At 36.1% G+C, this 26727-nt stretch overlaps 1 protein-coding gene across 2 annotated transcripts in view; it reads left to right on the top strand.

Moving 5' to 3' along the window:
* The window catches only part of SLC38A4 (solute carrier family 38 member 4), a 60200-nt gene extending 37490 nt beyond the window's left edge, over positions 1–22710 (top strand). Inside the window, exons 4-16 of one of the 2 annotated variants that reach the window (XM_025403671.1) lie at positions 308–423; positions 3205–3278; positions 3748–3840; positions 7849–7930; positions 8016–8098; positions 8209–8267; positions 9102–9377; positions 9510–9589; positions 10893–10993; positions 12722–12846; positions 18446–18590; positions 19464–19561; positions 21070–22710. In XM_025403671.1, coding sequence (XP_025259456.1) covers positions 308–423; positions 3205–3278; positions 3748–3840; positions 7849–7930; positions 8016–8098; positions 8209–8267; positions 9102–9377; positions 9510–9589; positions 10893–10993; positions 12722–12846; positions 18446–18590; positions 19464–19561; positions 21070–21171 — 1434 coding nt within the window. In that variant the 3' untranslated portion in view covers positions 21172–22710. The remainder of the gene's footprint in view (positions 1–307; positions 424–3204; positions 3279–3747; positions 3841–7848; positions 7931–8015; positions 8099–8208; positions 8268–9101; positions 9378–9509; positions 9590–10892; positions 10994–12721; positions 12847–18445; positions 18591–19463; positions 19562–21069) is intronic. The other variant, XM_025403672.1, reaches the window with a different exon arrangement.
* The last annotated feature ends 4017 nt before the right edge of the window (positions 22711–26727 follow it).

Genomic DNA, 26727 nt, shown 5'->3' with positions numbered 1-26727 from the left:
TTTTGGGGGGAAATCATTCTAACCCAAAGGTAATCTGCAATCATACATGTTTTCCCTTCTTTATGTGACTCCCCTTGTAATTTGTATTTTTACCAAGGCCTCTGCTTTTGTAAAACCAAGCACTGCATTCCATTGAAAATTACATGCTTTTACTGATCTTGAATAATGGCTTTACTCACTGTAATTTTATCTTAGTCTTCAATTTTGGACTGTAATCTGCAGAAAATATAATGTGAGAATAAGGATAACCCCTAAAGGTTTGCCCTTTGGCAAATGGTTGCTTATAATGCATCCCTTCTTCTTCAAGCATCCCGGAACCACTTCCTTTGGAATGTCTTCATTCAACCTAAGTAATGCCATCATGGGCAGTGGGATCCTGGGCTTGTCCTATGCCATGGCCAACACAGGGATCATACTTTTTATGTAAGTGAATGTGTATGTCTACCTTTGGTGATGAAGTCCATGCATACCTGGTGGCTCCTTCAATGAACAATCTCAAGTTTGATCTTTGTGAACATGAAGGATCTGAGAAAGTATTAGTGAATTCCTCTGGCTTTTAGATAGAACTGCAACCTGAGGAAAAAGTCAGAGGAGGCTACTCATGGTACTTGGTCACCCAAGCATGCCTAACCCAATGGCAGAAAGTGTATGTGCTCAACCAACCAAAGTGCTGGAGCACCCTCGCCAGAAGAATTTTGTTGTTCAGTAGATACTTGAAATAATTTGGTGTTTAGCAGCCAAAAAGATCTTTCCCAGAAGCAAATCTAATTTTATCTCGTTCTCAGGAAAGAAACAACTGAGTCTAAGGCCCTGCATGCCCTGGCCTACCTTATGTCCCATTCCCTGTGCCCCTGTGAGACAGATACACTGGGCACAATTGTTTTCTCTCCATCCCATGAAGATGCCACATTCCCTCTCACCACTGGACCTTTGCACATGGTCTCGGAACCCTCTTCTCTATCTTCTTCATCTAGTTAACTCCTCATATGTCAGTTCAGCCTCACCTGAATACTGCCTGCCCTGATCTCCATGACAGGGGCAAATCACCTTATCATACATCACCACAGTTTTAATGTTTTAGTGCCATTTGTTTGAATCATTTGGTTAATATCTGTCTCTCTTGCTAGACTATAAGCTCTAGAAAGTTGAGCCCATGTCTGTTTTTACTCACCAATGTCTCTACCTCCAAATCTAGAGCAGTGCCTGATACAGGAAATATTTGTTGAGTGACCAAACCTTACTCCTAAACCTACGCACTTTCACCCAGCTTGTCCAAATGCTGCCTAAGGATAGCGGCATCTGGTAGTTGACCTGTTGGGTGGATACTGCACTGTCTATGACAGACAACAACAGACATTTATGTGCATCATGTACAGCCTGGTATTTTCCAAGATATAGTTGGCAGCAGTGGAATTCTTCACAAGAATAAAGTCTGATGTTAGGCACCACTGTGGACACAGATCCTAATCCCAAATGCAATGCTAGAGAGTTAAATAACTGTCTAAGAATGCAACATTTATATCATAAATATGTGCTGTTTATGTTCTGAATATCATGTATGATTAGTAATCATACAGCTATTTGAGGGCTAAGGATCAGGACTATAAATATTTATATTGTGTTCGTGCTTTGAACTGTTTTATGTATTATATTCTTTAGCTGAATGGGTTTTTATATCAACTTTACTTTTATGTAAGCCATGTTTTGAAATAAACTAGGATTTTAATAATCTGAATTTTAATAGCCATATATATAGTCATATATTTGTATGCTTTTGTAGTGTGCATTACCTCTAAGACAAAAAAGCTGCCCTTCCTTATTAATTATACAATACCATTAAAATGAATTAGGAAGTTACAGATCACTGATAAATAGAAATAGGAAAAACTTCACCCAATCCTACAGTCATAGATCATCTTCATGAGAGAAGAATATTCCCCTTTTTAAAATGAGGGCCTCATTTTTTAGCAGATTAATTTGGTCAGAACAATTAAATCACTAAACATGATGGGGTGTGTTTTGTGTGTCTAAGTAGCACAGACTGGGTTAAGCTTTCTCTCTTAATTTATAGCAAGTGACACAGTATTTTATTGGTTTTACTCTTAGTATTTTCTGCCAGAGAAAGTCTATGTTTAGAATGCAGGGAATGTGCATTATTTTTCCAGGGAACAAAATTATGTAATCTGAATTACACTATTCCTTAAAAAGGGTTAAGTTCATAACACATATGGAAAATTATAGGACTAAGTCATTGGTTAGTTCTGGCAGACATACTTTATGTAAAATAAGAGCACAATATAGCTACAGGGGTTATAAAATTTATAATTCATGGTCCAAATGTACATTTGTACTACTGATTTCATTGGGAACTACCAAAGGATTAGATCAATTGTGGGGAAAGTGTATTTTTTTAAAATAAATAAAGATAAAGATTTTTTTCTGAATTCGAGGTAAAAGTTGGCATTGTTTCTCCATTTATTATGTAGATGCTTCTATCAACATTCTTATTTTTGCGCTCCAAATCTTAGATTTGGAAAAATACCAATCAGTATAAACATAAAGAAACTATACATGCATGTGGGGGTCCTGACACCAGAAGTGACTCTGAAAGAAAAAAAAAAAAAGGAATTTTCCTGCCCCATCCTTAGCTTTCTCTGCTTTCTCTATTATATATGCAACTGCCTGCCCCTCTAGCTTACAAAGTACTTTGTTATCTAATGCACAGGATCAGCAGTAATGCAGCTCAGACTACATGCTTTGGCTTTTGGATTCCTAGATTTCAGATTAAGGTTTAGTCAGACTATTGAATAGCCCTTTAATTCTAAGTGCTGATGTGAATATCATGCAAATATGATGTACATATTCCCATGTGCTGAGTAAGTAGATGTAGCATTTGCTAATTTTGCTACACACTTAGCATATAAGTTGTGAACCAGATTCTACCACGGGGTAACATTTAAAAAAAAAAAGTTAGGGACTTCAGGTAGTAGATTTGGACATGTAAAATACAGCACGTTCTATTTCTATGACTTTAAAGGGTATGTGTAGAGTTCTGAAAAGAATTTCTCAGCCTCCCCCAAATCCACATACTTTTGGAAAGTCTATGATTGAAAAGATGAATGTGATCATTTATTGTAACATCTAACAAAATTACATTTTATTTATTATAGAAACTTTATTACCTACTCTCTCTTCCCTTTACAGAATCATGCTGCTTGCTGTGGCAATATTATCATTGTATTCAGTTCACCTTTTATTAAAAACAGCAAAGGAAGGAGGTATGCTACCACTTGAGTTCAACACATTCTATTTTAATTCTCATAAAAGAGTATTTCAGTCTGTTGCTTCATAACCTTAGGATGATTGTAGTCAGTTTCACATTTCATTTTCTTCTGAGCCCAGTGATACAATCTCTCAGTGCTTTTAGTTGTTTGGGCAAGTGAGAGGCAGGAGGGAAAGTCAACTGAATCAGGTTCAAGACAAATAGAAAAAAAGAAATTTCTGACATATGATAGAAATAACTGTTTTGATTTGCTACATGCAGTTAAAATAAATAAAGCCATTGATTCTTGTTTGGGGAACATTTTGATATATTGCTTATTGGTTTTTGAGGTTGCAACTTTTGGGCTTATAATTTCTATATGATGTTTATTTACATGTTTGAGACTCCAGTGTGGAATTATATGACAAAATACTTTAGTCGTTAAAACAATCTTTTTAACAAAGCTATTTTATCTTTGATTGTAGGGTCTTTGATTTATGAAAAATTAGGAGAAAAGGCATTTGGATGGCCGGGGAAAATTGGAGCTTTTGTTTCCATTACAATGCAGAACATTGGAGGTAGGGGATATACTTTTCAATGGATCATGCAAACTTTCTATAGCATGTTCAATTAATAAGAAAACTTACAGCAATGAACAGGCACTTCAGATACAGAAAAATTGCTACTTATAGTTCTTAAATTTTAAAACTATAGTTTCTTAAATAGATTTGTGTCCCTCTTTAATTAAAAACAGCAATATCTAAGAATGAAATAACATGTAAAACCCTGCCAATTGAATTCTAGAATTAAAATATAAAATAAAAGCTTTCTTGATTTTTAATGTTATTACAACATGAATTGTTGCTCTTAAAAATTGAAGAATTTGTGCTTATTTCTGTCATTGCCAAAACGGTTGATGTTTTCTATATGTGATTGAGTTCATTTTACAAAACTGAAAAGTGGGTGTCTGGGGGAACATGGCCAAATGCTATGGTCCTTGAAATGCAGCCTGCACTATCTGCAATAATCTATCTATTATCTATCTATCTATCTATCTATCTATCTATCTATCTATCTATCTATCTATCTATCTATCTATCTATCATCTATCTATCTATCTCTATCAATTTATCCATCATCTATACCCTACATGTCCTGTGTCAAACCATAACAAATTATATTTAGTCCCCTAACAGTATAATTTTAATATTTTTAAAAATCATCCATGCCTTCTTTTCACAGACTATTTTCTCCCCTTGCATGTCTCTCGAAGTCCTCCAACCCTAACACACACACACACACACACACACACATTTTCTCTCTCACTTTGCTCACCTGGCCTATTGCTTCTCTAGACTGTTAAATACTAGTTCCTCTGGGCTCTCGTGGTCCTGTTTGTATGTATCTGGTATGTAACTGTTTTCTAAAGGATATTTTAAAACACTTGAGTAGAGAATAAGCTTTTGGAGTCTGATGGACCTGAATTTGAGTCTGTTTCTGTCACCATCTGTGACCTTGGGAAGATCACTTTACTCCTTTTGCCTAATTGTTTCATGTATAAAATTACCTTACAAAGGCCACTGTGAGGATGAAATAAGGTAACGTATGGCACATAATAAGTGTTCTGTATATGCTTCTCTCCTCCCTGGTTCTCTGCTTCCATATCCATGTCTCTGGAGTTGCCTGAATTATTTTTTAAATAGGCATTTAAAAAAATTATAAAACAAATATATGGGCCGGGCGCGGTGGCTCACGCCTGTAATCCCAGCACTTTGGGAGGCCGAGGCGGGCGGATCACAAGGTCAGGAGATCGAGACCACAGTGAAACCCCGTCTCTACTAAAAATACAAAAAATTAGCCGGGCGCGGTGGTGGGCGCCTGTAGTCCCAGCTACTCAGGAGGCTGAGGCAGGAGAATGGCGTGAACCCAGGAGGCGGAGCTTGCAGTGAGCCGAGATCGCGCCACTGCACTCCAGCCTGGGCGACAGCGCGAGACTCCGTCTCAAAAAAAAAAAAAAAAAAAAAAAAAAAAAAAAAAAAACAAATATATGATGATTGTGAAAAACTAAAACACTATGCAAATATATAAATTACCAAGAAAAGTTTGTGTCAGTCACCCTCAGAAATAACTACTCATAGGTTTTCCCTTATGCCTAATTCAACAAATACATTGAGTATTGTTAGTGTTGGATCATCTTATGATACCGATTTTCAGCTTTCTTTTTAAATTTAATAATATGCCTTGAATATATTTGCATGTTATTCTTTTTAATGATTTTTGAGGTTTCCATTACACAAATGTGCCATAATTGGTTTACAGTATCCTTATTGAGGAACAGTTCGATTGTTTCTAATTTTTCACGGTTATAAAAATGCTACAATAAATAAACTTGCACAGAGATCTTGCAAACAGGCAACCCATTTTAATAAATAAATTCACTGGAGTTATCGAGGATTTCTGGAATGCAGAAATTTCTTTAGTAATCTAACTATACTCTCCCTGATAATGGATATTTGGTAAGCAGATAAATAAAATTCAGTCATACCTTAATGATTTGTGCTTAAAGAAATTTTTTTATATGTTAAGACTACAATCTTGGGTAGAATTTGACAGTAATATCAGAATGGTCTCATTTTACTGGTTTGGAGCCATATGCATATTAGCTCCCCAAATCCCAACAAATAGACCACTTTACATTTGTTTCAAACTCTCAGACTTATTAACGTTTAAAGTATCAGTCTTTTCATAGGATTGCCTTATAGTTGGTCTAATTTAACAATAACCAGGTATTAGCATAATTAACCCTGAACTCAACAAGCTGAGTGGCAGCAGCATCAGCTGTGGTTCAAAGTATAGCCACTACTATGCTTCTAAATAATGGAATAAACTCTGAAGCGGTCTCTGGGTCAAGCCGCACGCAAGTAAGAGATGTGACTTTAAGGGAGTAAGATGAAATGTTATAACATCACCCCAGAAAAAAATGCCCTCACTTTGGTTATTTTCTTTGATTAGTTGATATTTGGTGTAAGAGAAATCTCTCGTATTTCTGTATTTAACAACTCTACATTTAGAACATTTAATTTTCTCAATCCCCTAAAAAATTAACATTTACTGCAGATGTTTTCACATTAACAGATTAATGTCTGGACTATTCTGAATTTTTGAAGATCAAACACGTTAACATCACTGGCATCACTGAAAATCAGCAATTAATAGCTCTAACATTGAATGGTACCATACCAAGCCAGCTAATCAGAAATATCTCCTGTGTTCACACTCTGTATGATTTAGCTTTAGCCAAGGTCTTTGCAAAGATTAACCAGATAATGTGTACAGAAGATACATCTGCTATTGTAAAAATCGTTTCACTTTGACGGCAGAGAAGAAGCACCAGCCCTTCTGTTTTAGATGTAGTCCTTCCTTTTCAAGCTGTGTTTTTGTGGACATGTCAACTTAACATCTTGGAGTTTTTATATCTCCATCGGTGGAATGAGAATAACAACATATATCTTGTCATCTCACAGGGTTTTTCAGATGATCAAATGAAGTAATGTGCAGGACTAAACAATGTGGGGAATTATTATCACCACTGTTACTTTCATTTGAAGTGAAGAAAATATTTTTAAACTCAGTAGTTTAATTTAAAATTTAAGTATGTGTTTTAAAGTGCCTGTCAGCAAAAATTCACTGGAAGGATGTAGGACACACTTAAAGTTTTCATGTAAAATTTGTGAGTTCTGTTTTTAACTGAATCTTTTGGCCATGTGTCAACAAATTAGCGTTATCCTTCACCAAATGGATGGGCTTGAAAAAGGCATGATGCAGGAAAATTGTAATGTTATGCATATGAATACATATTCATTTTTTCAGGGAGAGGGCTTGTAGATTTCATCAAGAAATCTTTCACAAGAGTAGATAATGACTCATATATCACTTACCTAGATGCTCATGAAATTTTGCCACTATATAATTCCTTAGTTGGTCAAAAGGAGAGTAAGATGAAGCGGGGGTGGGGAACGTCTTTGACAAAGATGGAGAGAGTCATCTCTTGTATTCTTTTATCAATCCGGGAAGACTTTGGTTCCGACAATAAGTGGTCTGAGACTTTGTGTGCTCCTCAGACAGATCCCAGAGGACTAGATACATGCCCGTCTGCAGAAAGCCAGAGGGGATGTATTGACTCTGCAGATCTGCCCTTTGATTCTGCCATCTCTCAGCTGGCCATGCCTTTTGTTGCCAGACTACTGCCCAAGTTATAGACACTAACACAGGCACACTGAGTATGGGCTATGATGATTTGTAACTAATGAGGGCAGAACCTTAAAACTGCAGCTTCACTGTAAACTTTGGAGCTGGCTTTAACACAGAATCAGCCCTGATACTGTTAACAAAGGTCCACCTACAAAAGCTAGAGGGTCAAATGTCTATCTTGGAAGAGAACTTGGAAGCAGTGCCAAATACACAGTGAGGTTTTTTTCCATTTGGGGGATTAGATGTTCATCTTACTTATCCCAAATGTCATAACTTGCTTGCATGTGACTTCAGTGCTATCCACACCATCTAAGCTGTCACATTTTCCTTTTTAGCAATGTCAAGCTACCTCTTTATCATTAAATATGAACTACCTGAAGTAATCAGAGCATTCATGGGACTTGAAGAAAATACTGGGTATGTCTTATGTTCCCTCTGTGACATCAAGTGACTCATTCTACTTGGTCTTTTCTGATTCTAAATACTTGTCTCTCTCTTCTAGAGAATGGTACCTCAATGGCAACTACCTCATCATATTTGTATCTGTTGGAATTATTCTTCCACTTTCACTCCTTAAAAATTTAGGTAAAGATATTTTCTAACTGGAAATATTTTTATTTTTATTTCACATTTAAATAGGTAAGCTAATTGTAGATGCCATATTCACCTTCCAAAATGCTTCTTCTAACTTCTAGGTTATCTTGGCTATACCAGTGGATTTTCTCTTACCTGCATGGTGTTTTTTGTTAGTGTGGTAAGTGATGTGATGACATGACTCTTGTAGGTTGGTTAGCATAAGATTCTTTCTGTGCCTAAATTAGTGTCCTCATTTTGTTCAAGCACTTCACTAATATGAAATAGTTCTTGTATCACAAGTGATTTTCTTGTAGACTAATTTAGAACAAAAAAAGAGCAGCTACAATTTAAAGATAGTTGAGGTGGAACATCAAAGCTACTACTAATGGTTTGGTCTAGGCACACTGTTTATATATTGGATAAAAAGGAACACTTCAAGCAGGAACATGACAATAATCTGGTATTTAGAACAGTGGAGAAGAGTCCCAGAAGAGAAAGAAGAATGCTACAGCCATATTCACATGAATCAGCCATTCTCTCTTACACATTCTACCCATTAAGACAGGACAAGGACAGTGGAATTAAAGAAGAAATCCCCCTCTCCAGGCCCCTGACAAAAGAGGGAATTTCTTGCACTATCATGAATGCCAAAATTTACAAAGCATTTCCCCAAAGAGGTAAAGGAGAAGGAAAGAAGGTTTTGAAGGCCCATGTCACTTTAGTTTGAAGAAATAAGGAAGTGATCATCTTTCTCATGGAAGGGCATGAAGGAGGGTGGGAAGGATTCATGCAAAATATTGTCCTGTTAACTCTAAGAGGCAGAGCTGCCAATCACAGCTCCAACTCTTCCCTTAGAACAGAGGTTAGAGGGAGTTTACTTTGTCCATTAGTCTAAAAGGAATGCCTAACTGAGCTCCCTCACACCCCACCCCATAAGCCACACATATGGATTCTTATTTCATTGTTTTTTCTCAAAAAGCTGATTTTTTTCTTTTTTAATGACTGAGTCTAGGTGATTTACAAGAAATTCCAAATACCCTGCCCTCTACCTGTTTTGGATCACAGTGTTGGAAATCTGTCATTCAACAACACGCTTCCAATGCATGTAGTAATGTTACCCAACAACTCTGAGAGTTCTGATGTGAACTTCATGATGGATTACACCCACCGCAATCCTGCGGGGCTGGATGAGAACCAGGCCAAGGGCTCTCTTCATGACAGTGGAGTAGAGTATGAAGCTCATAGTGATGACAAGTGTCAACCTAAATACTTTGTATTCAACTCCCGGGTAAGTGAGAGGTCCAGGCTTCTAATGAGTACAGTTATGTGTTTTCTAAGTTTTTATTCAATAAACTGAGATGGCCTGAGATCACCATCTATGTTGGAATGCTAAACACGTGGTGTTGTCTTTGTTTTTCAGACGGCCTATGCAATTCCTATCCTAGCATTTGCTTTTGTATGCCACCCTGAGGTCCTTCCCATCTACAGTGAACTTAAAGAGTAAGGCAGCCATCATTTTAGCATTCTAATTTGCTTTGAAAATCTGCTCATCTGTTCAAGGTCCTTTAAGAGAAAACACAGTTTATAGCTTCCTCTTCAGAGAAAATATGTACTCCATCCACCCTCAGTAACATGCTTTAATCAGAAAGGTGGGAATCAGCCCACCACAGCACTACCTTATTTGCTTCTTTCTCTCCTTTCTCTCCACCATAATGGTTCGGGGGAGGGGTTCATGGCAGGTGGACAAGGAGTCGATGGTTGTAATAATTTTGGCAGTTGTTGGGAATTTAAATTTAAATTTTGTTAGGAAGAAGTGATGTCAGCTGGACTAGAAATGAAAACACCCATGACGACCAAAACTTATGGTTAGGGGCAGCCTCGATAAGCCACTGATGTCATTTACAGTCAGCACCTAAGCCTTGTCTAGAACACATTCATTACAAGAGATGTGCCAATATCTGTCCTTTGTTGTCTTATTTGTACAATAGTCACTGGCTAGAAAATCTTGTTTCTTCTAGCTGATGGTCTGTGATTCGTTTGTATTCTTTTCCCTTTGAAGTTGTTGGTATTTGCTTGGGAACAAAGGATATGAACTCATTATAGCTGTTTTCCTCTTTCCCTTAAGGAAGGGTATTATATAATAATTCTCAACTTCTTTAATCTAGACATCAGTAACCTCAGTCTTCATTCTCACTAAATAGCAAAACTTTCCCTATAAATTCTGATTTACCTCATAAAAAATTTCAGAACACTTTCAAGTATTTTGATGTCTTTGATTTACTTTGAAAATCACGTGTGGCAGTTACTCCAGAAGCCTGACAATTGATCTTTGGCAGTCAGGTTCCCTCTAGTATGATTTCCAGAAGCTTTTCAGGTAACAATGTCAGGATTCCCAGTAGTCTGGACTCTTGGCAGTAGTACTTTGCTGACTCTCGTAGGTTCTTTTCCTCATCTAAAGTCATCTCATGAAATGCAAAAACTTTCTATGTTAGAAGCCTGTTTGATCTTTATGTTAATTACATTCTTATTCAGTGGGCAGGCTTACTGACCGACATGAAGTAGACTGTTCCTCTTCTAGGGAAATGATTGTTTTTAAGACTGAAGGAGTAGTGTTTAAGAAAAATGGAAATGAATCCTCATTAGCTCTCTAAGACAAATTTAAATCAGCTATAAGTTTATGTACTAGAAATATGTCATCACGATGAACAATACAGATACACTTTTTTATTCATTATTTTAATTTTGAAAAGTGATTTTTTTTGTAAGTCTAAAAAACAAAGCTTGGTGTTCTTTATTTTTCCAGTCGGTCCCAGAGAAAAATGCAAACAGTGTCAAATATTTCCATCACGGGGATGCTTGTCATGTACCTGCTTGCTGCCCTCTTTGGTTACCTAACCTTCTATGGTAGGTCACTCTGTGAAAGTCATTCTCTATGTGCAAATCCTTGTTAGGCTGATCCTTGACCTGGGTAGGTATGATTTTTTTAATTGCCTTCTATAAGCATGATCTATAGATGACACATATTCAATTAATATACTATTTTAGCTTTGTCACTTGACCTGAGGAAATGGGGCCTGATTCAGCCTGGCTAACAAGTTACAACAATTTGTGAATTAACACATATTTCATAAAAAATATCCCTCAAATGAAATTATTTTCCTTTAGGGACAGATGATATTTCTTTGGCTAGACTCCATAGTCCAACTCAGGCTAGAAGTGATGAGAATGAATCCACTTGCATGTGATAAAGCTCCTTTGATGGAATTATTAACTGCAAAGCAAATGGCAGGGAAACTGCCAGGTCCTCAAGTTTCAACTTGCCTCCTATTTACCAGTCAAATCAAATCTGGGAGCTTAGGACTTTAGGTAAAATTTCTGACACATCCATTCTATTTTGTTATATCAAATGATTTCCTAAGAAAGAGGACATGACAGAATTTCCTTCAATCTGAGAATGCACTACCAAAAAAAAGTAACTGTGGCCACATTAGATTATGCCTGCAACATTTCCTCTCTGGCATCTTAACAGTTCACAGAGGGAATAGGATTGTACTCCTTCCATGAAGTGTGGCCACATATACAGATTTCTTGGAATCACATATTGACCTGGTAGCATATGTTTACATGAATCAGTGTATCAATATAAATATATTTTTGTATAAGCCTCGTTTTAAGGTTTTTAACTTAATTTTTTTTTTTCTTACTGACTTGGTAAACTGAAGGTATGACAAATTGTGGAGGAAAGATTCAGGAGTAGGCCACCATTTGCTTAGGTTTTCTTTCTATTTGACTAATATTTGACTATTAACCAAATATGTGCTTTAGATTGGGCATTAACTTTTTGCTGGTTGTGAAATAATGAATGTCAAGGTCAATACTACTGAAGGTATTTTCACTCCTTTTTGTCTGATCTTGAGGTGGAAATCCAACTACATTTGATTCCATAAATATTTCCTTGTTATTTGTGTTTGGAATCCTGAATGAATGTGTTTTCAAGTAGGGCAGCATCTTCATCTTAGAGTAGTATCCGTTGGGAGACCCTGTAAAGATTATACTAATTTATCCCTGCATGTTACTTATACGTATTTTAATGAGTTTCATAAGACAAGCAAAAACTTGAAAAAGCCCAAAAATATCTGTTTTAGGGTGGTGATGGAGTCATAGTTGTTGAGCTTGAAAAAATGGTAGCAATCATTCATCCTAGAGTTTACACACTGGCTTTGTAAACTGCATCAGGAGTGGCTGCACAGGTTGGGGCAGGGGAGGTGGTAGGCTGGGAAAGACAAGATATGGGGCTTGGGCCTCTCATCCCCTTCAACAAGAACACCTTAGTCTTTGTCTGATTTGTAATTGCTTCTGTACAGCAAAGATAGATTTATCACAATGTAAATGAGCTTGAGAGGCTCTTTATTTTGTATTATAGCTTCTGCAACTTTATAAGCTTCAGTACCTCTTGGTTTATTTGAATGAAGTTTGCATAGCTAATGAGCTCAGAGGCAAGACCAGAGGTGCCTGGATTCCCAGACCTAGGTCTTTTCCTCTGTTCTGTGTTCTCTCTATAAAATGTTGCCATAAGTGACCCGTGCTGATTTGACAACACCAAGCGGGCTCATTCTCTTCTTCCTGATGTAGGAGAAGCTGAAGATGAATTACTTCATGCCTACAGCAAAGTGTATACATTCGACATCCCTCTTCTCATGGTTCGCCTGGCAGTCCTTGTGGCAGTAACACTAACTGTGCCCATTGTCCTGTTCCCAGTAAGTACATAAGACTTTGATGAAAGAAACCTACTTGACCCCATAAATTAGCACATGTGTTCTACCTTCATTTTGATTTAATTATAGGGTGAGTTTGCAATTGCAATGCCTGAGGATATTGTTATTTTCCTATAGCATTTTGAGCCACTTAAAATTAGCCATTTAATGTGCAGATAGAGCAAGTCGTTTCAGGTGATATTTTTATAGTGTAGAAAAAAATCATAAAACTTATTTTTAAACTCAAATTTGAAAAGTGGAGCTTGAGCTTCCATCTTGTGGATTAGTAAAACTGAGCAGGAGTTCATATAACTTCGGAACCTTGAAAGCCAAAACCATGTTAACTTTCAAATCATATTGAATTTCATCACAGTTTTGAAGGCATTTCATTTTTTTTCCAGTTTGTCGTGCTGCAATAATATCCAAAAGTTGCCTTATTTAACCTGACGCCTTGAAGGCTAATGAAAAGGGGATTCATGTTAAGTAAATTATATACCAGAAAAAAATTTTTCAAAAAACAGTTATGCTATCTATCACATATCTCTTTCACATGCGGCCTCTGCCAGACTCATACCAGGTCACCCCTTCCTGGCATTTGTCATTGGCGTCAGTTTGTTCTGAGATCCCAGAGCAGAGCTGGTAGTGAAAATTTGGGCTGTGTGAGTTAAAACCACCACCTAAGGATAAACACAGGTCTTCACCCTCCTGCCAACTCCTCTTTCATAAACACTGAATTTACTCATTCATTTGAGGGGGAAAAAATAAGTGACACAGTAACCAGCACTGTCCTGGACATAATGTTCCATACAGGGCTGGCATAAGAAGACTATTTCTATAATGACACTGTGGTCACTTTAAATGCAGCTTGTGTGCTGAAATATATTTTGGCACATTCCTTTTTCATGAGTGCATGAAATCAGATCTGTATTACTATGGTGGCTAATATTTTACTCTTAAATCATGTCTTGCCCCTAATATATCTGAAAGTATTTCAGATGACATACACATACCTTTAGCCTAAAATCAGCTCTGTCTTGGGTACAAGACAGAAGATAACTATAAACAGAAGGTATATGATAGGATAAAATTGCCAGGCAAACAACTTCACTGAGAAAGTATCTGGAGCCCTTCTTTTTATGTGTAAAACAATCACTCACTAAATATTGGCACAGTATAAGCACTCACATCATTGTAGAATCAAAGCATAAGAAATCTGTAATGTGTTTCTGTATTGCTTTATTCATATTCATATAGTGTTTTCAAACCATGGTCTTAAGGGATTGCCAGAATTGGCCATTGTCACACAGACAGCTGGTAACAGTTCAACCAGTGCAGCTCATAGCCCAACACTGATGGCTGCAATTATTGTCATGGGAAGTAGAAGTCATTTATTGATGAACATTTCACCTCAGCATGGAAAATCCAAATCTCCCCTTAGAAATTCTTACCCTATGTGAGAAATAAAGCACTGGTATAAATCTGACCATCAGGAACAGCAATAGTGTGTAAACATTAGATGCCATTAGAACTAAAATTGACCATAAGAACCAGAGTTCAGAAAAATGACTAACTGCTATCCTTCATTATGTATTTCCACTCAACATTAGCATTTATAAAACATTTTGCACATTATCCTGTCCTCACCCTTGTAATGTTACATTTAAATAATCTATGTAAGTGCTCCACTGCCCCACAGAGTCATAAGTCCCTGGGACTTGTGGATGTGCACAGTGACTGGCACAGAGGGTGAGCTCAGTCGTGCTGGGGAAGAAAAACAGTCTTCACATGAATCTTGCCTTGTCTTGAAATGTATAAACTGCCTTTTCTAGCAAAAGCATAGATACTCTTTCCCTTGGTGACATGGGAAACGAATTCAGCTGGGTTGAGGATCTGGGCTAAATGAACCAAACCTCCCTATAGATGATGGATACATAGAGATGCTTCCTTGAGTGGATCTCAATCAAGTCTTCTGAGGCTAAATTCAATTTTTTTTCTTTACTCAAATGATAAAAGTTGTTATTGGTGCTTTTGCTTGTTTATTTCATATAACTTAGAGCTCAGATTTTCAATGTGTCAAATGCTGACTCACAGCATGTTTCTCCTGACAGTTTATTTCATCTAAGGAACTCTTGACCAATAAGAAGTTTATTTACTTGCCTTGATATCACCACATATTAATAATAAAACAAATAAAACCTAATCTGGATTAAAATCTATCAGCTTTAGACATTATTTTGCATTCTCCTTCTTTCAACATGATAGCTGGGCTCTCTTTCTTAGGACTCTGAGAAGATATGACTGGGGTTTGTTTTTCTCTACTTCATTTATTATCTTTCTTTTCTCCAATCAGGTTAGTTTTTTCCTTATTAGTAAAAGGTGCATAGTAACTGCTTGTAGGATTTGTTGAACAAGTGAATATATGAAATGAATTAAGATAGTGTTTTCAGTAGCAGCCCAACATTTCTTTCTCTCTTAGTAGTGGGCAGGGTATCTATTATGGAATGGCACCTCCTTCCAGAGGACTGATCATGCCATTTTCAGCTTATGCTTCCCTTTATGCAGTCAAGTTCCCATATTTCCATAAAGAACAGGAAACGAAATAATGTTAATGGATATATCATGAACACACAGACTCAAATTTCACCTGCTATGCCTTTGAAAAAAGATCCCTAGCTACTTGTATTTCATCTTAGAGTTAAAATCATTCTTTTCACTTATGTTGCCTTCAGATCTGTTTTGAAGTGTATGTAGATATCGACATAGAAATGCAGCATATATTGCTATGAACTGCAGTGGAGTAGTGATTCGTAGGTATTTCCAACATCCTTGCCTTAAGCAAACCTGCAAAATCAAAGTGTGAGCTCTGTCTAAACAATGGGAGAGGCTTTTTTTTTTTTTTTTTTTAAGAGTTAGAGCTAAGACTCTCACTTCCTCCTGTGCCTCCACATTTTTGACCTTCACATTGGGCCCCTGCATCAGAATACAGCACGACCTAACAGGATCCTGTTCAGGACTCTTTCTCTGGAAATAACAGATGTTTTCTCTAGAGCTGCGTAGACCTTAATGGAATCATTCTGGGTTAGAGGCCCTGGATGGTGCTGGGGACCTCCCCTCACCCACAGCATCTGACCCACATTTCCAGGTTCCTAGCAACTTGTGTCAGTAAAGAAAAGGGCACATAGCTAAGTGTAAGAGCAGATAAGTTTCAGTGGGAATCAGCAGTGGCCTGCCCTGGCAAAGGTAAACAACTGCTGGGGACTTTTGGTCTTAGGCTCACTCCTCAGGGAAGCACTTTAACATGGATTGACCAGCACGTTTCCTTCCTGATCTTTTCCCCCACCACCACCACAAGCCTAGTACCTCCCTCCCTCTTTACTCTGTTGCCCTCTTCAGGAATGCATTGGAAGCCACCTTCAGTTCTGTTTGAAATTTTCTTATTCCTTATTCACAAAGAGGAGGAAGCGTTTGTGTTTACTCCAACCATTCTACCTATTATTCCCATAAACTTTCTGTACTCTCATATCATCAGGCCAAATGTTAGTCTTTCTGGGAGCCAGGAGACTGCCTTCCCATTCAGAGGCCCTGGACATATAGGACTGCCTCTAACTCACTCGAACTCAGCTTATTGTCCTGAATGCACCATTTTAACAAATGACTACAAAACAAACTGTAACTATTTTCTGAAAATGAACCTATATTTCATACTTGTTTATTGTGTCTGTTTAACACTGTGAAACAAATTGTCCTCAAGCACTATGTATATACCATAAAAAGCTTATTTTAAGCCTACCAATTAGACCAGTTTTGACAATATTGAATAAGCACTAATTGCAGATCATAATGTAGAATTATAGGCTGCTGAGGAAAACAATATCACACCATTTGCTTTCCTCAGTTTACTTTTCAGAATGAGTTTCATAACGTTCACTAATCCAATTTTTAAAATTCTTTACAAAGTTATTCTTAAACTATTTCCAGAGACTATCTGGTTTGTCATTTTAGAAATGAAATTGCCTTTTCAGCCTAAACAGATGGCTTTAATTTTTGGTGGAGTGGTATGAAAGGAATGTCACATGAGAAATTGCAAGCTATTTAGTTTGAATTTTTTGTCATTCATACATGTTTCAAAATATATTTGATGTTTTCCCTCTTTTAAATGAGTTCCCATCTCTGCACCTTAAGTGACTTCAGAACTAAAATTTCAAAGTGAAAATCAATCACAGCATTTCCAAAAATGTGAACTCCTGGCTTAACCGAAGCATTCACTTACTGGAAAGCTGATAGAGTAATTCCACTAAGTCAAAAAAGTGTCCTCTAAAAGATTCCAAAGATAAGAGTGTTTTCAACTTTGTTAAGCTGTACAAACACAAATGCCACTCCCTCCCTCTGCCCACAGGATCTTTATCCAGTTACAACAGAGTAACTTGAGCAGCTGCTGCAAAGTGAGCCTCTCTTGACCCTTCGCCTACTTATTTCAACTGCTGAAGTAGGGCTGAAATCTGTCAAGGATCGTGAAGGGAAGGAAAAGATTCCTACTATTCAATTTAATTTAAGCTTTTATTGAGTGTCTGCTGTGTGCACAACACTGAGCAAAAAAGTCTGAGGAATGGTTAGATTATTAGGTCCTATTCCTTGCCTTTCATAGATTTACAATCTATTGATAGGGAGACGTACAAAGGAGAGAAAGAGGAAGGAGCAAACACAAAAACGTCAAAACTCTAAGATGCCACCCTAAAATTTTATTTAAAAATGTTAAATAAAATGCAAAATTAAGGAAAACCTGGATTTGTAAAAATTCCTTTCACAATCTTGTGTAAATCAATTCAGTGCTTGCCCTTAATGTTTCATCCAGTCTGATGAGACATGTTTCGTGATCAACAAGGGTTTTACTGTGTTTCTTAATTATGTGTCTTACCTGTTACCTCTTTCTGACTGAGATTATTTTTGACAATAAATTCTGAAAACTAAGGAAGTGAACACATAAAATATTGTCTTATAAAATACGCTAAGGAAAAAATGACACTCCATCTCAAATATCAAAAGTTAGCATCAAGACTGCACAACAAGATGAAAGTACAGTCATGTACTTAAAAATGTGGACATATTCTGACAAACGCATCTTTAGGCAATTCTGTCATTGTGCAAGCATCATAGATTGTACTTGCAGCCTAAATGGTGGAGTTTACTATACAGTAAGGCTATATGGCATAGCCTAGTACTCCTAGGCTACAAACCTGTACAGCATGTTACTGTACTGAATAGTGTAAGTACCTGTAACACAATTAAGTATTTGTGTACTCAAACATAGAAAAGGTACAGTAAAAATACAGTATTACAACCTTAGGGTATCACTGTCTTATATGTGGTCTGTTGTTGACTGAAATGACCATACTTAATACCACTGAACTGTACACTTAAAAATGGTTAAGATGGTAAGTTCTATGTTATGTATGCTTTATAATAATAAAAAATTGAAAAAGAAAAAGCATCAAGATCTTTTCTGGGAAAAAGAAAAAGAAAATGCATTAGAGTGATGAGAATATTTGAAATAATAAAGTCAAAAACAAATAAATGATCTTGCCTTTGAACTTTCTTGTTTAAGATTCGTACATCAGTGACCACACTGTTATTTCCCAAAAGACCCTTCAGCTGGATACGACATTTCCTAATTGCAGCCATGCTTATTGCACTTAATAATGTTCTGGTCATCCTTGTGCCAACTATAAAATACATCTTCGGATTCATTGGTGAGTTTCAGAAAGGCTTCAATTTGATCAACCCAAACTCACGCCCCATTAAATGGTGGACAGGGAACCAGTGCTGGGTCATCCAGATCCCCGTCTTTCTCAGGCTCACGGATTCCCTTTATCCCTGCGAGGCTCTGGTGATTGAGCTGGTCACTTTCTCTTCCTCCTAAGTGACACTGGGAGCCACCTTATAGGTCATTTAGTCAAGCTGCTTTTTCTGACAGATGAGGAAACTGACCCTCATAGAAGTCAAGTCATATGCCTTGGTGCGGACCCAGGATTTGGACTTAGGTATTAGCTCTGTCATCAGGAAAAGAGGAAGATAGATTTTACCTACCAGAAGCTCTCTGATACTATGAGTATCAGCTGAACATTAAAAGGTATCTTCAGAGGAATAGGAGGTTGATTATGTAAAGTGTATTATTAGTATTTCCCATAACTGCATGGTCCATTAATTTTCATTCTACTCATTGAGGGGTTACTTAAATTTTAAACACAATCTAAAACTTTAAAAGAATCATGTGTAGGCAACTTGAAAAGTAAGAGGTGGATAGGTGTGTCATGAGTTCAGCCACCTTAGTATGTATTTATATTACTAATCCCCTGTAAATTTGTGTTAAATTCAGCCTCTTGTTGCTTATTATATGTTGCATATACTTATGCAGCTTTGATGTTAGGTACATTTTAATTATCTCTATAAACATATCTTCTATGAATAAATAACCAAGATGAGCTTATGTGACTTGAATGTGTGTTTTTAGTGCTAAGTATAGGATAGCTTTATATTTGGTTTGTTTAAAGTGTGTGCTGGCATCTCCTTTGCTAAGACCTGCTGGGTAAGACATTGACCTTGCCCTGTATTTGTCTTCTCAGGGGCTTCTTCTGCCACTATGCTGATTTTTATTCTTCCAGCAGTTTTTTATCTTAAACTTGTCAAGAAAGAACCTTTTAGGTCACCCCAAAAGGTCGGGGTAAGTAAACCTTGCAATTTCCCCCATTATTAGTTGTTCTTCCAAGTAATTAGAATAAACCGGAAAATAACATAGTTCAGAAAAATGAATCAATATACAAGAACCAAAAATCAAAAATGTGCTAGAACTCTCTGGTAGCAGAGAAAGGAGATATATTCTGAAACTCAAATGATTCTACTTTAAATATCAAACATCCTGTGTTGAGTCTGTCATACATGTCAAATAGTCGTAGCCTTTCCCACAGGCACATGAGCTTCAGGCACATAGCAGTGTCCAATACCAAGCTGCTGTTGCACTATCCACAGAAAATCATGCAAGAAGGAATTAGACTCTCTAGCGGTGTTATGGAATAATTTAAATATTTTGGTCATGGTTGTTAGTTTTGCAAAGCCAAAAGAAAGATGTTGCTTTTATTTTCCCCTCTGTAGTGCCTGTTGTCCCTGGTGTGGACTAAGATCCAGCACAGAAGCATTCATCGTTCTGTTAACTTCTTTAGATACAAAATACGGTCTTGTTAAATCAGGGAGTATACATTTCTTTTCCATAAGACTACTATAGAAACAAATGCTAGAAATAATTGTTTTTCCAATAAGGAAACACTATCTTTCACTCCTTAATAAAGTCATGTTAAGACTTGAAAAGAATATTTCTTACTGAATCACTCTGAATTTTTCCCTTGAAGTCATTTACCTTTGGGATGTTTCAGGGACTTCAGGATAGTTTGATATCAAAAGGTCCATCCAGCAGCTTGCCCCCAAATTTTAACTCTATGTAGCCCATCTTGCTTGGATTTTTACAGCAGTGTGAACTTGGCAAATTACTTGTCCTGTTTGTGACCTACTTTCAGTTTGGCCAATTGTGAAATGAGTACAATTATCTCCTAGACCCTTTCTAGTGAAAAATTTTTAGTTGCTGCTTTCTTATATGTAGAATTAGGAGGTTTAAGTATGTGATAAAATGTAAGGCCTCTTCTAGTGTTAAAATGCTGAAGAATTTTATATGTAGGTATGTACATATGTCTTTATATATATGTGTGTATATTATATGTATGCACACACACACACACACACACATATACACTTTTTGTTGCCACATCTTTTAAGCTTTTGGTTTTGTTTGCTTTATAAAATTAGAATCATATCATATAGGCTATTCTTTTATAACCTGCTCTTTTTCACCTAAAAGATTGTAAGCATTCTCTAGATTGTTGAATTTTTTTTCTGTTCTTTGATTTTTAATAATCACGGGGTATTCCATCTTCTTGACGTACCAAATCAATTAACTGTTACTCCATTGTTGAACCTATAGGTTGTATCTCTCCACTGTATTCGTCTTCCTTCTCCAATTAGGATTCGAAATTGACTGATCGGTTAGGCCTGGGCATCTGAGCTATTAAGAATAATATGGCTCAATATATAGATCAGATTGCCATATTATGTAAATAACTAAAAAACAAATTGTACTAAGTATGGTTTCTGTGTTCCTAACAAAGTCTCTCTGAATTACAGGCTTTAATTTTCCTTGTGATTGGAATCATCTTCATGATTGGAAGCATGGCGCTCATTATAATGGACTGGATTTATGATCCTCCAAATTCCAAGCATCACTAACACAAGGGAAAATACTTTCTTTTTCTATTGGAAATGGTTGCAAGTTATACTCCAAAAGACATTTGAATTATCTTGATTGGAATGTTATTCATAGGAAATAACAGGAAGATTCCAAAGACGTTTACCAGTAATATCACTAGGCACCTGCAGAAGAGGAAAATCACTGTTTTTGTCAAGGAAGGTTGTGTGAGTGTTTAAAATAAAACCTGTGGTGCACATTTCTACCCAGGTCTTACTAGAACAGTGTGAGATGATGAAGGTGTATTTTTGCTGCTTTACGAGCAGAATAAGGGTAACTGCATGTAACAGTCATCAGATAGTACTCTTTCCCCTGCTGTCTCCTCACCCTGCACTCCCTAAAAAAGTACCAAACATTTGTATTCTCAGAACATCAAACAAAAATGTCCTGGTGGCAAAGCTATCACCATTTAACGCCTTCTCTCAGTCTTGCACCAAACTCTCTGGTCTGTTTACTAACAGAGGCAAAAGGCATGTCTTAGGAACTGTTTCTGTAAGGTACATGAATGGTCAGACACCAGTCTAGAGCATCTTACTGTCAACAGCAAAATGTTATTTTGCCCACCCTGTTTGTGACATTGAGTTAGTGACTTCTATATTCAATAGATTTTTTTTGTAAACGTTAAAACATCTATATTTAAATGTTAAAACACTAAATATAGAGAGGGGTTTTATTTCAATCATAGAGCAACAACAAAAATAATGCTTATAGCTAAACTGCCTGTTCTAGAAAGCATCTGCTTTTTCATGTTATTCCTAAATCCTCTTGTCATACTTTTGTCATTGAACAATGCTGTCCCTCTCGTCTTCCATCCTCATTCAGAATTTTTAGAAGACCACAATCATGTGGAAATACACTACCCAGTATTGTTTGATACATTTTTATTTGATAAATATTCAGTGCAGGAAACTGTGATTTGCTATATGTTTATGTATATAATCTTATTCTGTAGTCATCAAAATGTTAATGTATGGTACATTTGATTTTTATTTTTTACATGTGTAGTTTTCTTTCTTCACAAAGCATTTATATTTTTGGGGGTGGGTGCAGGGAATTAAGTTGGTGGGCTCAAAAATCCATTCATATGTATCTGTCTACAAATGTCTGGGGATAATTTAAATTTGAAACCTAAGTTATATATAGTTCGGCAATGCTCTTCTTCAATATTTACAATAATAGGATGATCTACAAGAAAATAAGTTCCTTTTTGCAAATTATTATCAATACTAAAGTTGCTCTTTTAATTTAGCATGTCTAAAATAGGATTTAGTTCAGTTTAACTCACACAGGTGTTTGTTGACATTCATTGGCCATTTAATACAATGTTGAGTGGTTCTCCATAAAAGTGTAAGTGCTAACACTACAAAGAAATGCACACAATCATTCTCGCTCACTTCTATAACAAACTTACATAAAATGGATTTAAAAATTCCTACTCACAGCCTAAAATTTCTGGAGTTTACTACTTTTATTTTCAAATCATAGTAAGAACACTTGCGTATTTTATATTTTAGTAAAGCCAATTATGAAATACAAGTATCATACACGTATGATAATACTAAATCATATTTCAATAAACTTTCTGGACTGTGCCTAAGAAAATATATTGGTTTTATGCATTATTTTCTAGAGGCATAATACCATAAAATGGTGCACTGTGCTATGGAAATTGAGCATTACTAGAAAGTATCATAACTTTTGAGCTACTATTATTTGAAAAAAATCTGCCAAATAGCATCATTAAGAAATATTTACATTTTCACTCATCTAAAGAGTATACAAAAATAGAAAATGGAAAAAGGTATCTTCTGAATGTTCAAGAGCATCCTATATTGCCAAATAATAAAGCACCATTTTTTCTTCATAACCAAGATTAAAATTCATATATACTGCAGGGCAGACATACATATTATAACTTGTGCTGATTAACCCCATTTGTAAACAGATGAAAATTTTATTTTCTTATTTCATTTATAAGATGGCTCAATGTATTGGGAGGCTTCTTTTTTATTACAGAAAGTGTATATTGGTATATAATAAATTAACTTTTCAAATGACTATGATGTGATTTTTGATCTATTGTTAAAAGAATGCTGTGTTATTTGTACATGAAACAAAATTTAAAATCCAAATACTGTCTTTCTTATATTGGTGTATGTTCCATTTTCATTGTTACCTTTGACACAAAACTAACATTTATAGCCATCATCATGAAAATAATTGCCATCTTATTTTGGCAAAATAGATATTTAATCCTAAATTATTATGATTATATTTTTGGTATAACATGTATACCACTTAGAGTGAATTTGGAAGAAATGAGTCTTTTATGGTTAGTTCAAAAGAATCCATTGAAGATGGAAAATGAGAGAATAGAAGAAACATGTGAATAGTAAAATAAAGAGCAGAGAAAATATGGAGGCAGGGAAAACATGCGAGTCCTAAGGATTGATTATGAATGAACAATTAGGGGGATTGATGAGTCATAGGGTAAGTATATGCTTAACTTTATAAGAAACTTCCACATAGTTTTCCACAGTGTTTCTACCATTTTCATTTCCACCCATACTACATATGACTTCCACTGACTCCACAGCCCTGACGACATTTGGTGGTGTCTTTTGTACTTTAGCCTTTCTAGTGGGTCTGAAATGGTGACTCATTGTGATTTTCATTTCTGCTTCTCTGACAACTAATGTTGAAAGCTTTTCATGTGTTTAATGGTCACTCATATATCTTCTTTTGTGAAGTGTGTATTCAAATCTTTTGCCCATTTTTAAAATTTAGGTTTTGTCTTTTTATTGTGTATTTGTAGAAGCTCTTTAAATATGGATCTATGTATGTCCTTTGTCAGATTGCTAATATATTTTCCCAGTCTATGGTATGGTTGCTTATTTTCCTAAAGGTGTCTTAATTACATCTTCCTGGGGACAGGTCAGTATAGCTCAAAGGTTTGCAATTTATGTCTTAATGAGATAAGATTAATCAGAGTGGTATAGTCATAATTAAATGTTTTGATGTCCTGGGCCTATATAGGTAGGAATGGATCATCTAACCAAGATGCAAAAAAAAAAAAAAAAAAAAAATAGTACTTAGAAAAACTTATTTTAAATTAAACATCTTTATAAAAGCAACTAGATCAGCATACGTTAAAGCTAGCCACAAGGCAAAAACTATACCAAGAAAAAAATAAAAGAAATTTTAAAAAGAAGCCTCAGAAGCCTCTTGATATGGTAGGGATCTGTGTCCCCACCAAATCTCATGTAGAATTGTAATCTCTAATGTTGGAGGTAGGGCCTGGTGGGAGGTGATTGGATAATGGGGGTGGTTTTTCTTTAACACCATCCCTTTTGGTACTGTCATAGTGAAAGCGAGTGAGTGATCTCAAAATCTCATTGCTTAAAAGTGTGTGGCACTTCCCCCTTCTTTCTCTTCCTCCTGCTCTGGCCTTGTGAAGTGCCAGCTCCCTCTTCACCTTCCATCATGATTGTAAGTTTCCTGAGGCCTCCCCAGAAGCTAAGCAGATGCCAGCATCATAATTCCTGTACAGCCTGCAGAACCATGAACCAATTAAACCTCTTTTCTTTATAAATTATCCAGTCTCTGGTATTTCTTTATGGCAGTATGAGAATAAACTAATACACCTCCTATCCTCCAAACTTAAATCCTAAACTTTAATTTGTTGCACACCTACTCTTAAAGATTGACTAAAGGAAGTTCTTCAAACACAAAGTAAATGATAAAAGGACAAATGTTGGAGTATCAGGAAAGAAGAAGAAACGAAGGAAAGATAAGAAATATGGGCACATACATAAGACTATTCTGTTCTTAATGAGTTTTATAAATACATTTTTGATTGGAAAAAATTACTGATATTCAAGACAAAGTTTCTTTTAATGGGGAAGGTAAGGGACCTAAATAGAAGTAATGTGTCTACACTTCATTCAAGGTGGTTAAATGCTGATACCAATAGACTGCAATAAGTCACATATGTCTAATGTAATATACAAAACAACCACTATAAAAACTATACACAGACGTACATTCAACAACACTATAAATCAATTAAGATGAATTTATAAAAAATGTTAAATAACGCCCTGGAACCCAAGAAAAGCAAAGCAGGAACAAGAACCAAAGAAAACAAATAATAAAATGGTAGGCCTAAACACTAATATATCAATAATTACCTTATGAGCTAGTGGTATGAATATACCAATCAACAGAGATTGGAGAGTGAATAAAAACCATGACCCAACTATATGCCATTTATAAGAAATTTACTTCTAATTCAATGACATAGCTGGTTGAAAATAAAAGGATGGAAAAAATATACATAAAAAAATTAATAATAATATAAAGAAGGAGTATCTATACTAATATATGGTAAAATAGACTTTAGAGAAAATCAAATTACTACAGGCAAGAGGTGTCCATCTTATCATGAACATAAGAATAAAGGATCAATTAATCAGGAAGAGATAAGCCTAAGTATGCACACACCAAGTGATAGGCTTCAAAACACACGAAGCAAAAACTGATAGAGCAGAAAGGAGAAGTAGGTATATCTGCATTGTAGTTGAGGACTTCAACACCCACCTTTCAGAAACTAATAGAACTACTAGATAGAAAATTAGCAAAGATATAGAAGATATAAACAACACAATCAACCAAGAGGTTCCAATTGATATATATATAGAGAGAGAGAACATGGAACAGTCTACCAGCAACAGTGGAAAACACAGCTTTTCCATATTCCCATAATAGGCCATATTCTGGGACATAAAACAAACCTTACAAATTTAAAAAAAATGAAATAATATAGAGTTTTTTTTCTGACTATAAGGGAATCAATTAAAAATCAATAAGAGGCAATAGCAAAATGTCTAAATAAATGAAAATTAAACAACACACTTCTATATTACCCATGGGCCAAAAAAGAAGTATCAAATGACATTTAAAAATACCTCAAGCTGAATGAAAATTTTAAAGTCACATATTAAAATATGGAGGATGCATTCAATGCAGTGCTAGGAGGAAAACTGATAGCACTAAATGCTTGTATTAGAAATGAGGAAAAGTCAACCAGGCACAGTGGCTCACGCCTGTAACCCCAGCAGTTTGGGAGGCTGAGGCAGGCGGATCACGAGGTCAGGAGATCGAGACCATCTCGGCTAACACGGTGAAACTCCATCTCTACTAAAAATACAAAAAATTAGCTAAGTGTGGTGGTGGGTGCCTGTAGTCCCAGCTACTCAGGAGGCTGAGGCAGGAGAATGGCATGAACCCAGAAGCCAGAGCTTGCAGTGAGCCAAGATGGCGCCACTGCACTCCAGCCTGGGCGACAGAGAGAGACTCTGTCTCAAAAAAATAAGTAAATAAAAATAAAAATTAAAAAAAAAAAAAAAAGAAATGAGGAAAATTCTCAAGCCAGCAATCTAAGTTCCCATAGCAAGAAACTATGCTGATGGATTGATGAAAGGGTAAAGCTGCTGCTAAGATAATAGAATTCCCCATTTTGCTGTGCAGAAAATGGA

Source organism: Theropithecus gelada, chromosome 11, assembly GCF_003255815.1.
Source record: "Theropithecus gelada isolate Dixy chromosome 11, Tgel_1.0, whole genome shotgun sequence".
NCBI lineage: Eukaryota > Metazoa > Chordata > Mammalia > Primates > Cercopithecidae > Theropithecus > Theropithecus gelada.
The sequence above is the reverse complement of the archived record's forward strand: the minus strand, read 5'-3'. Positions and strand labels throughout refer to the sequence as shown.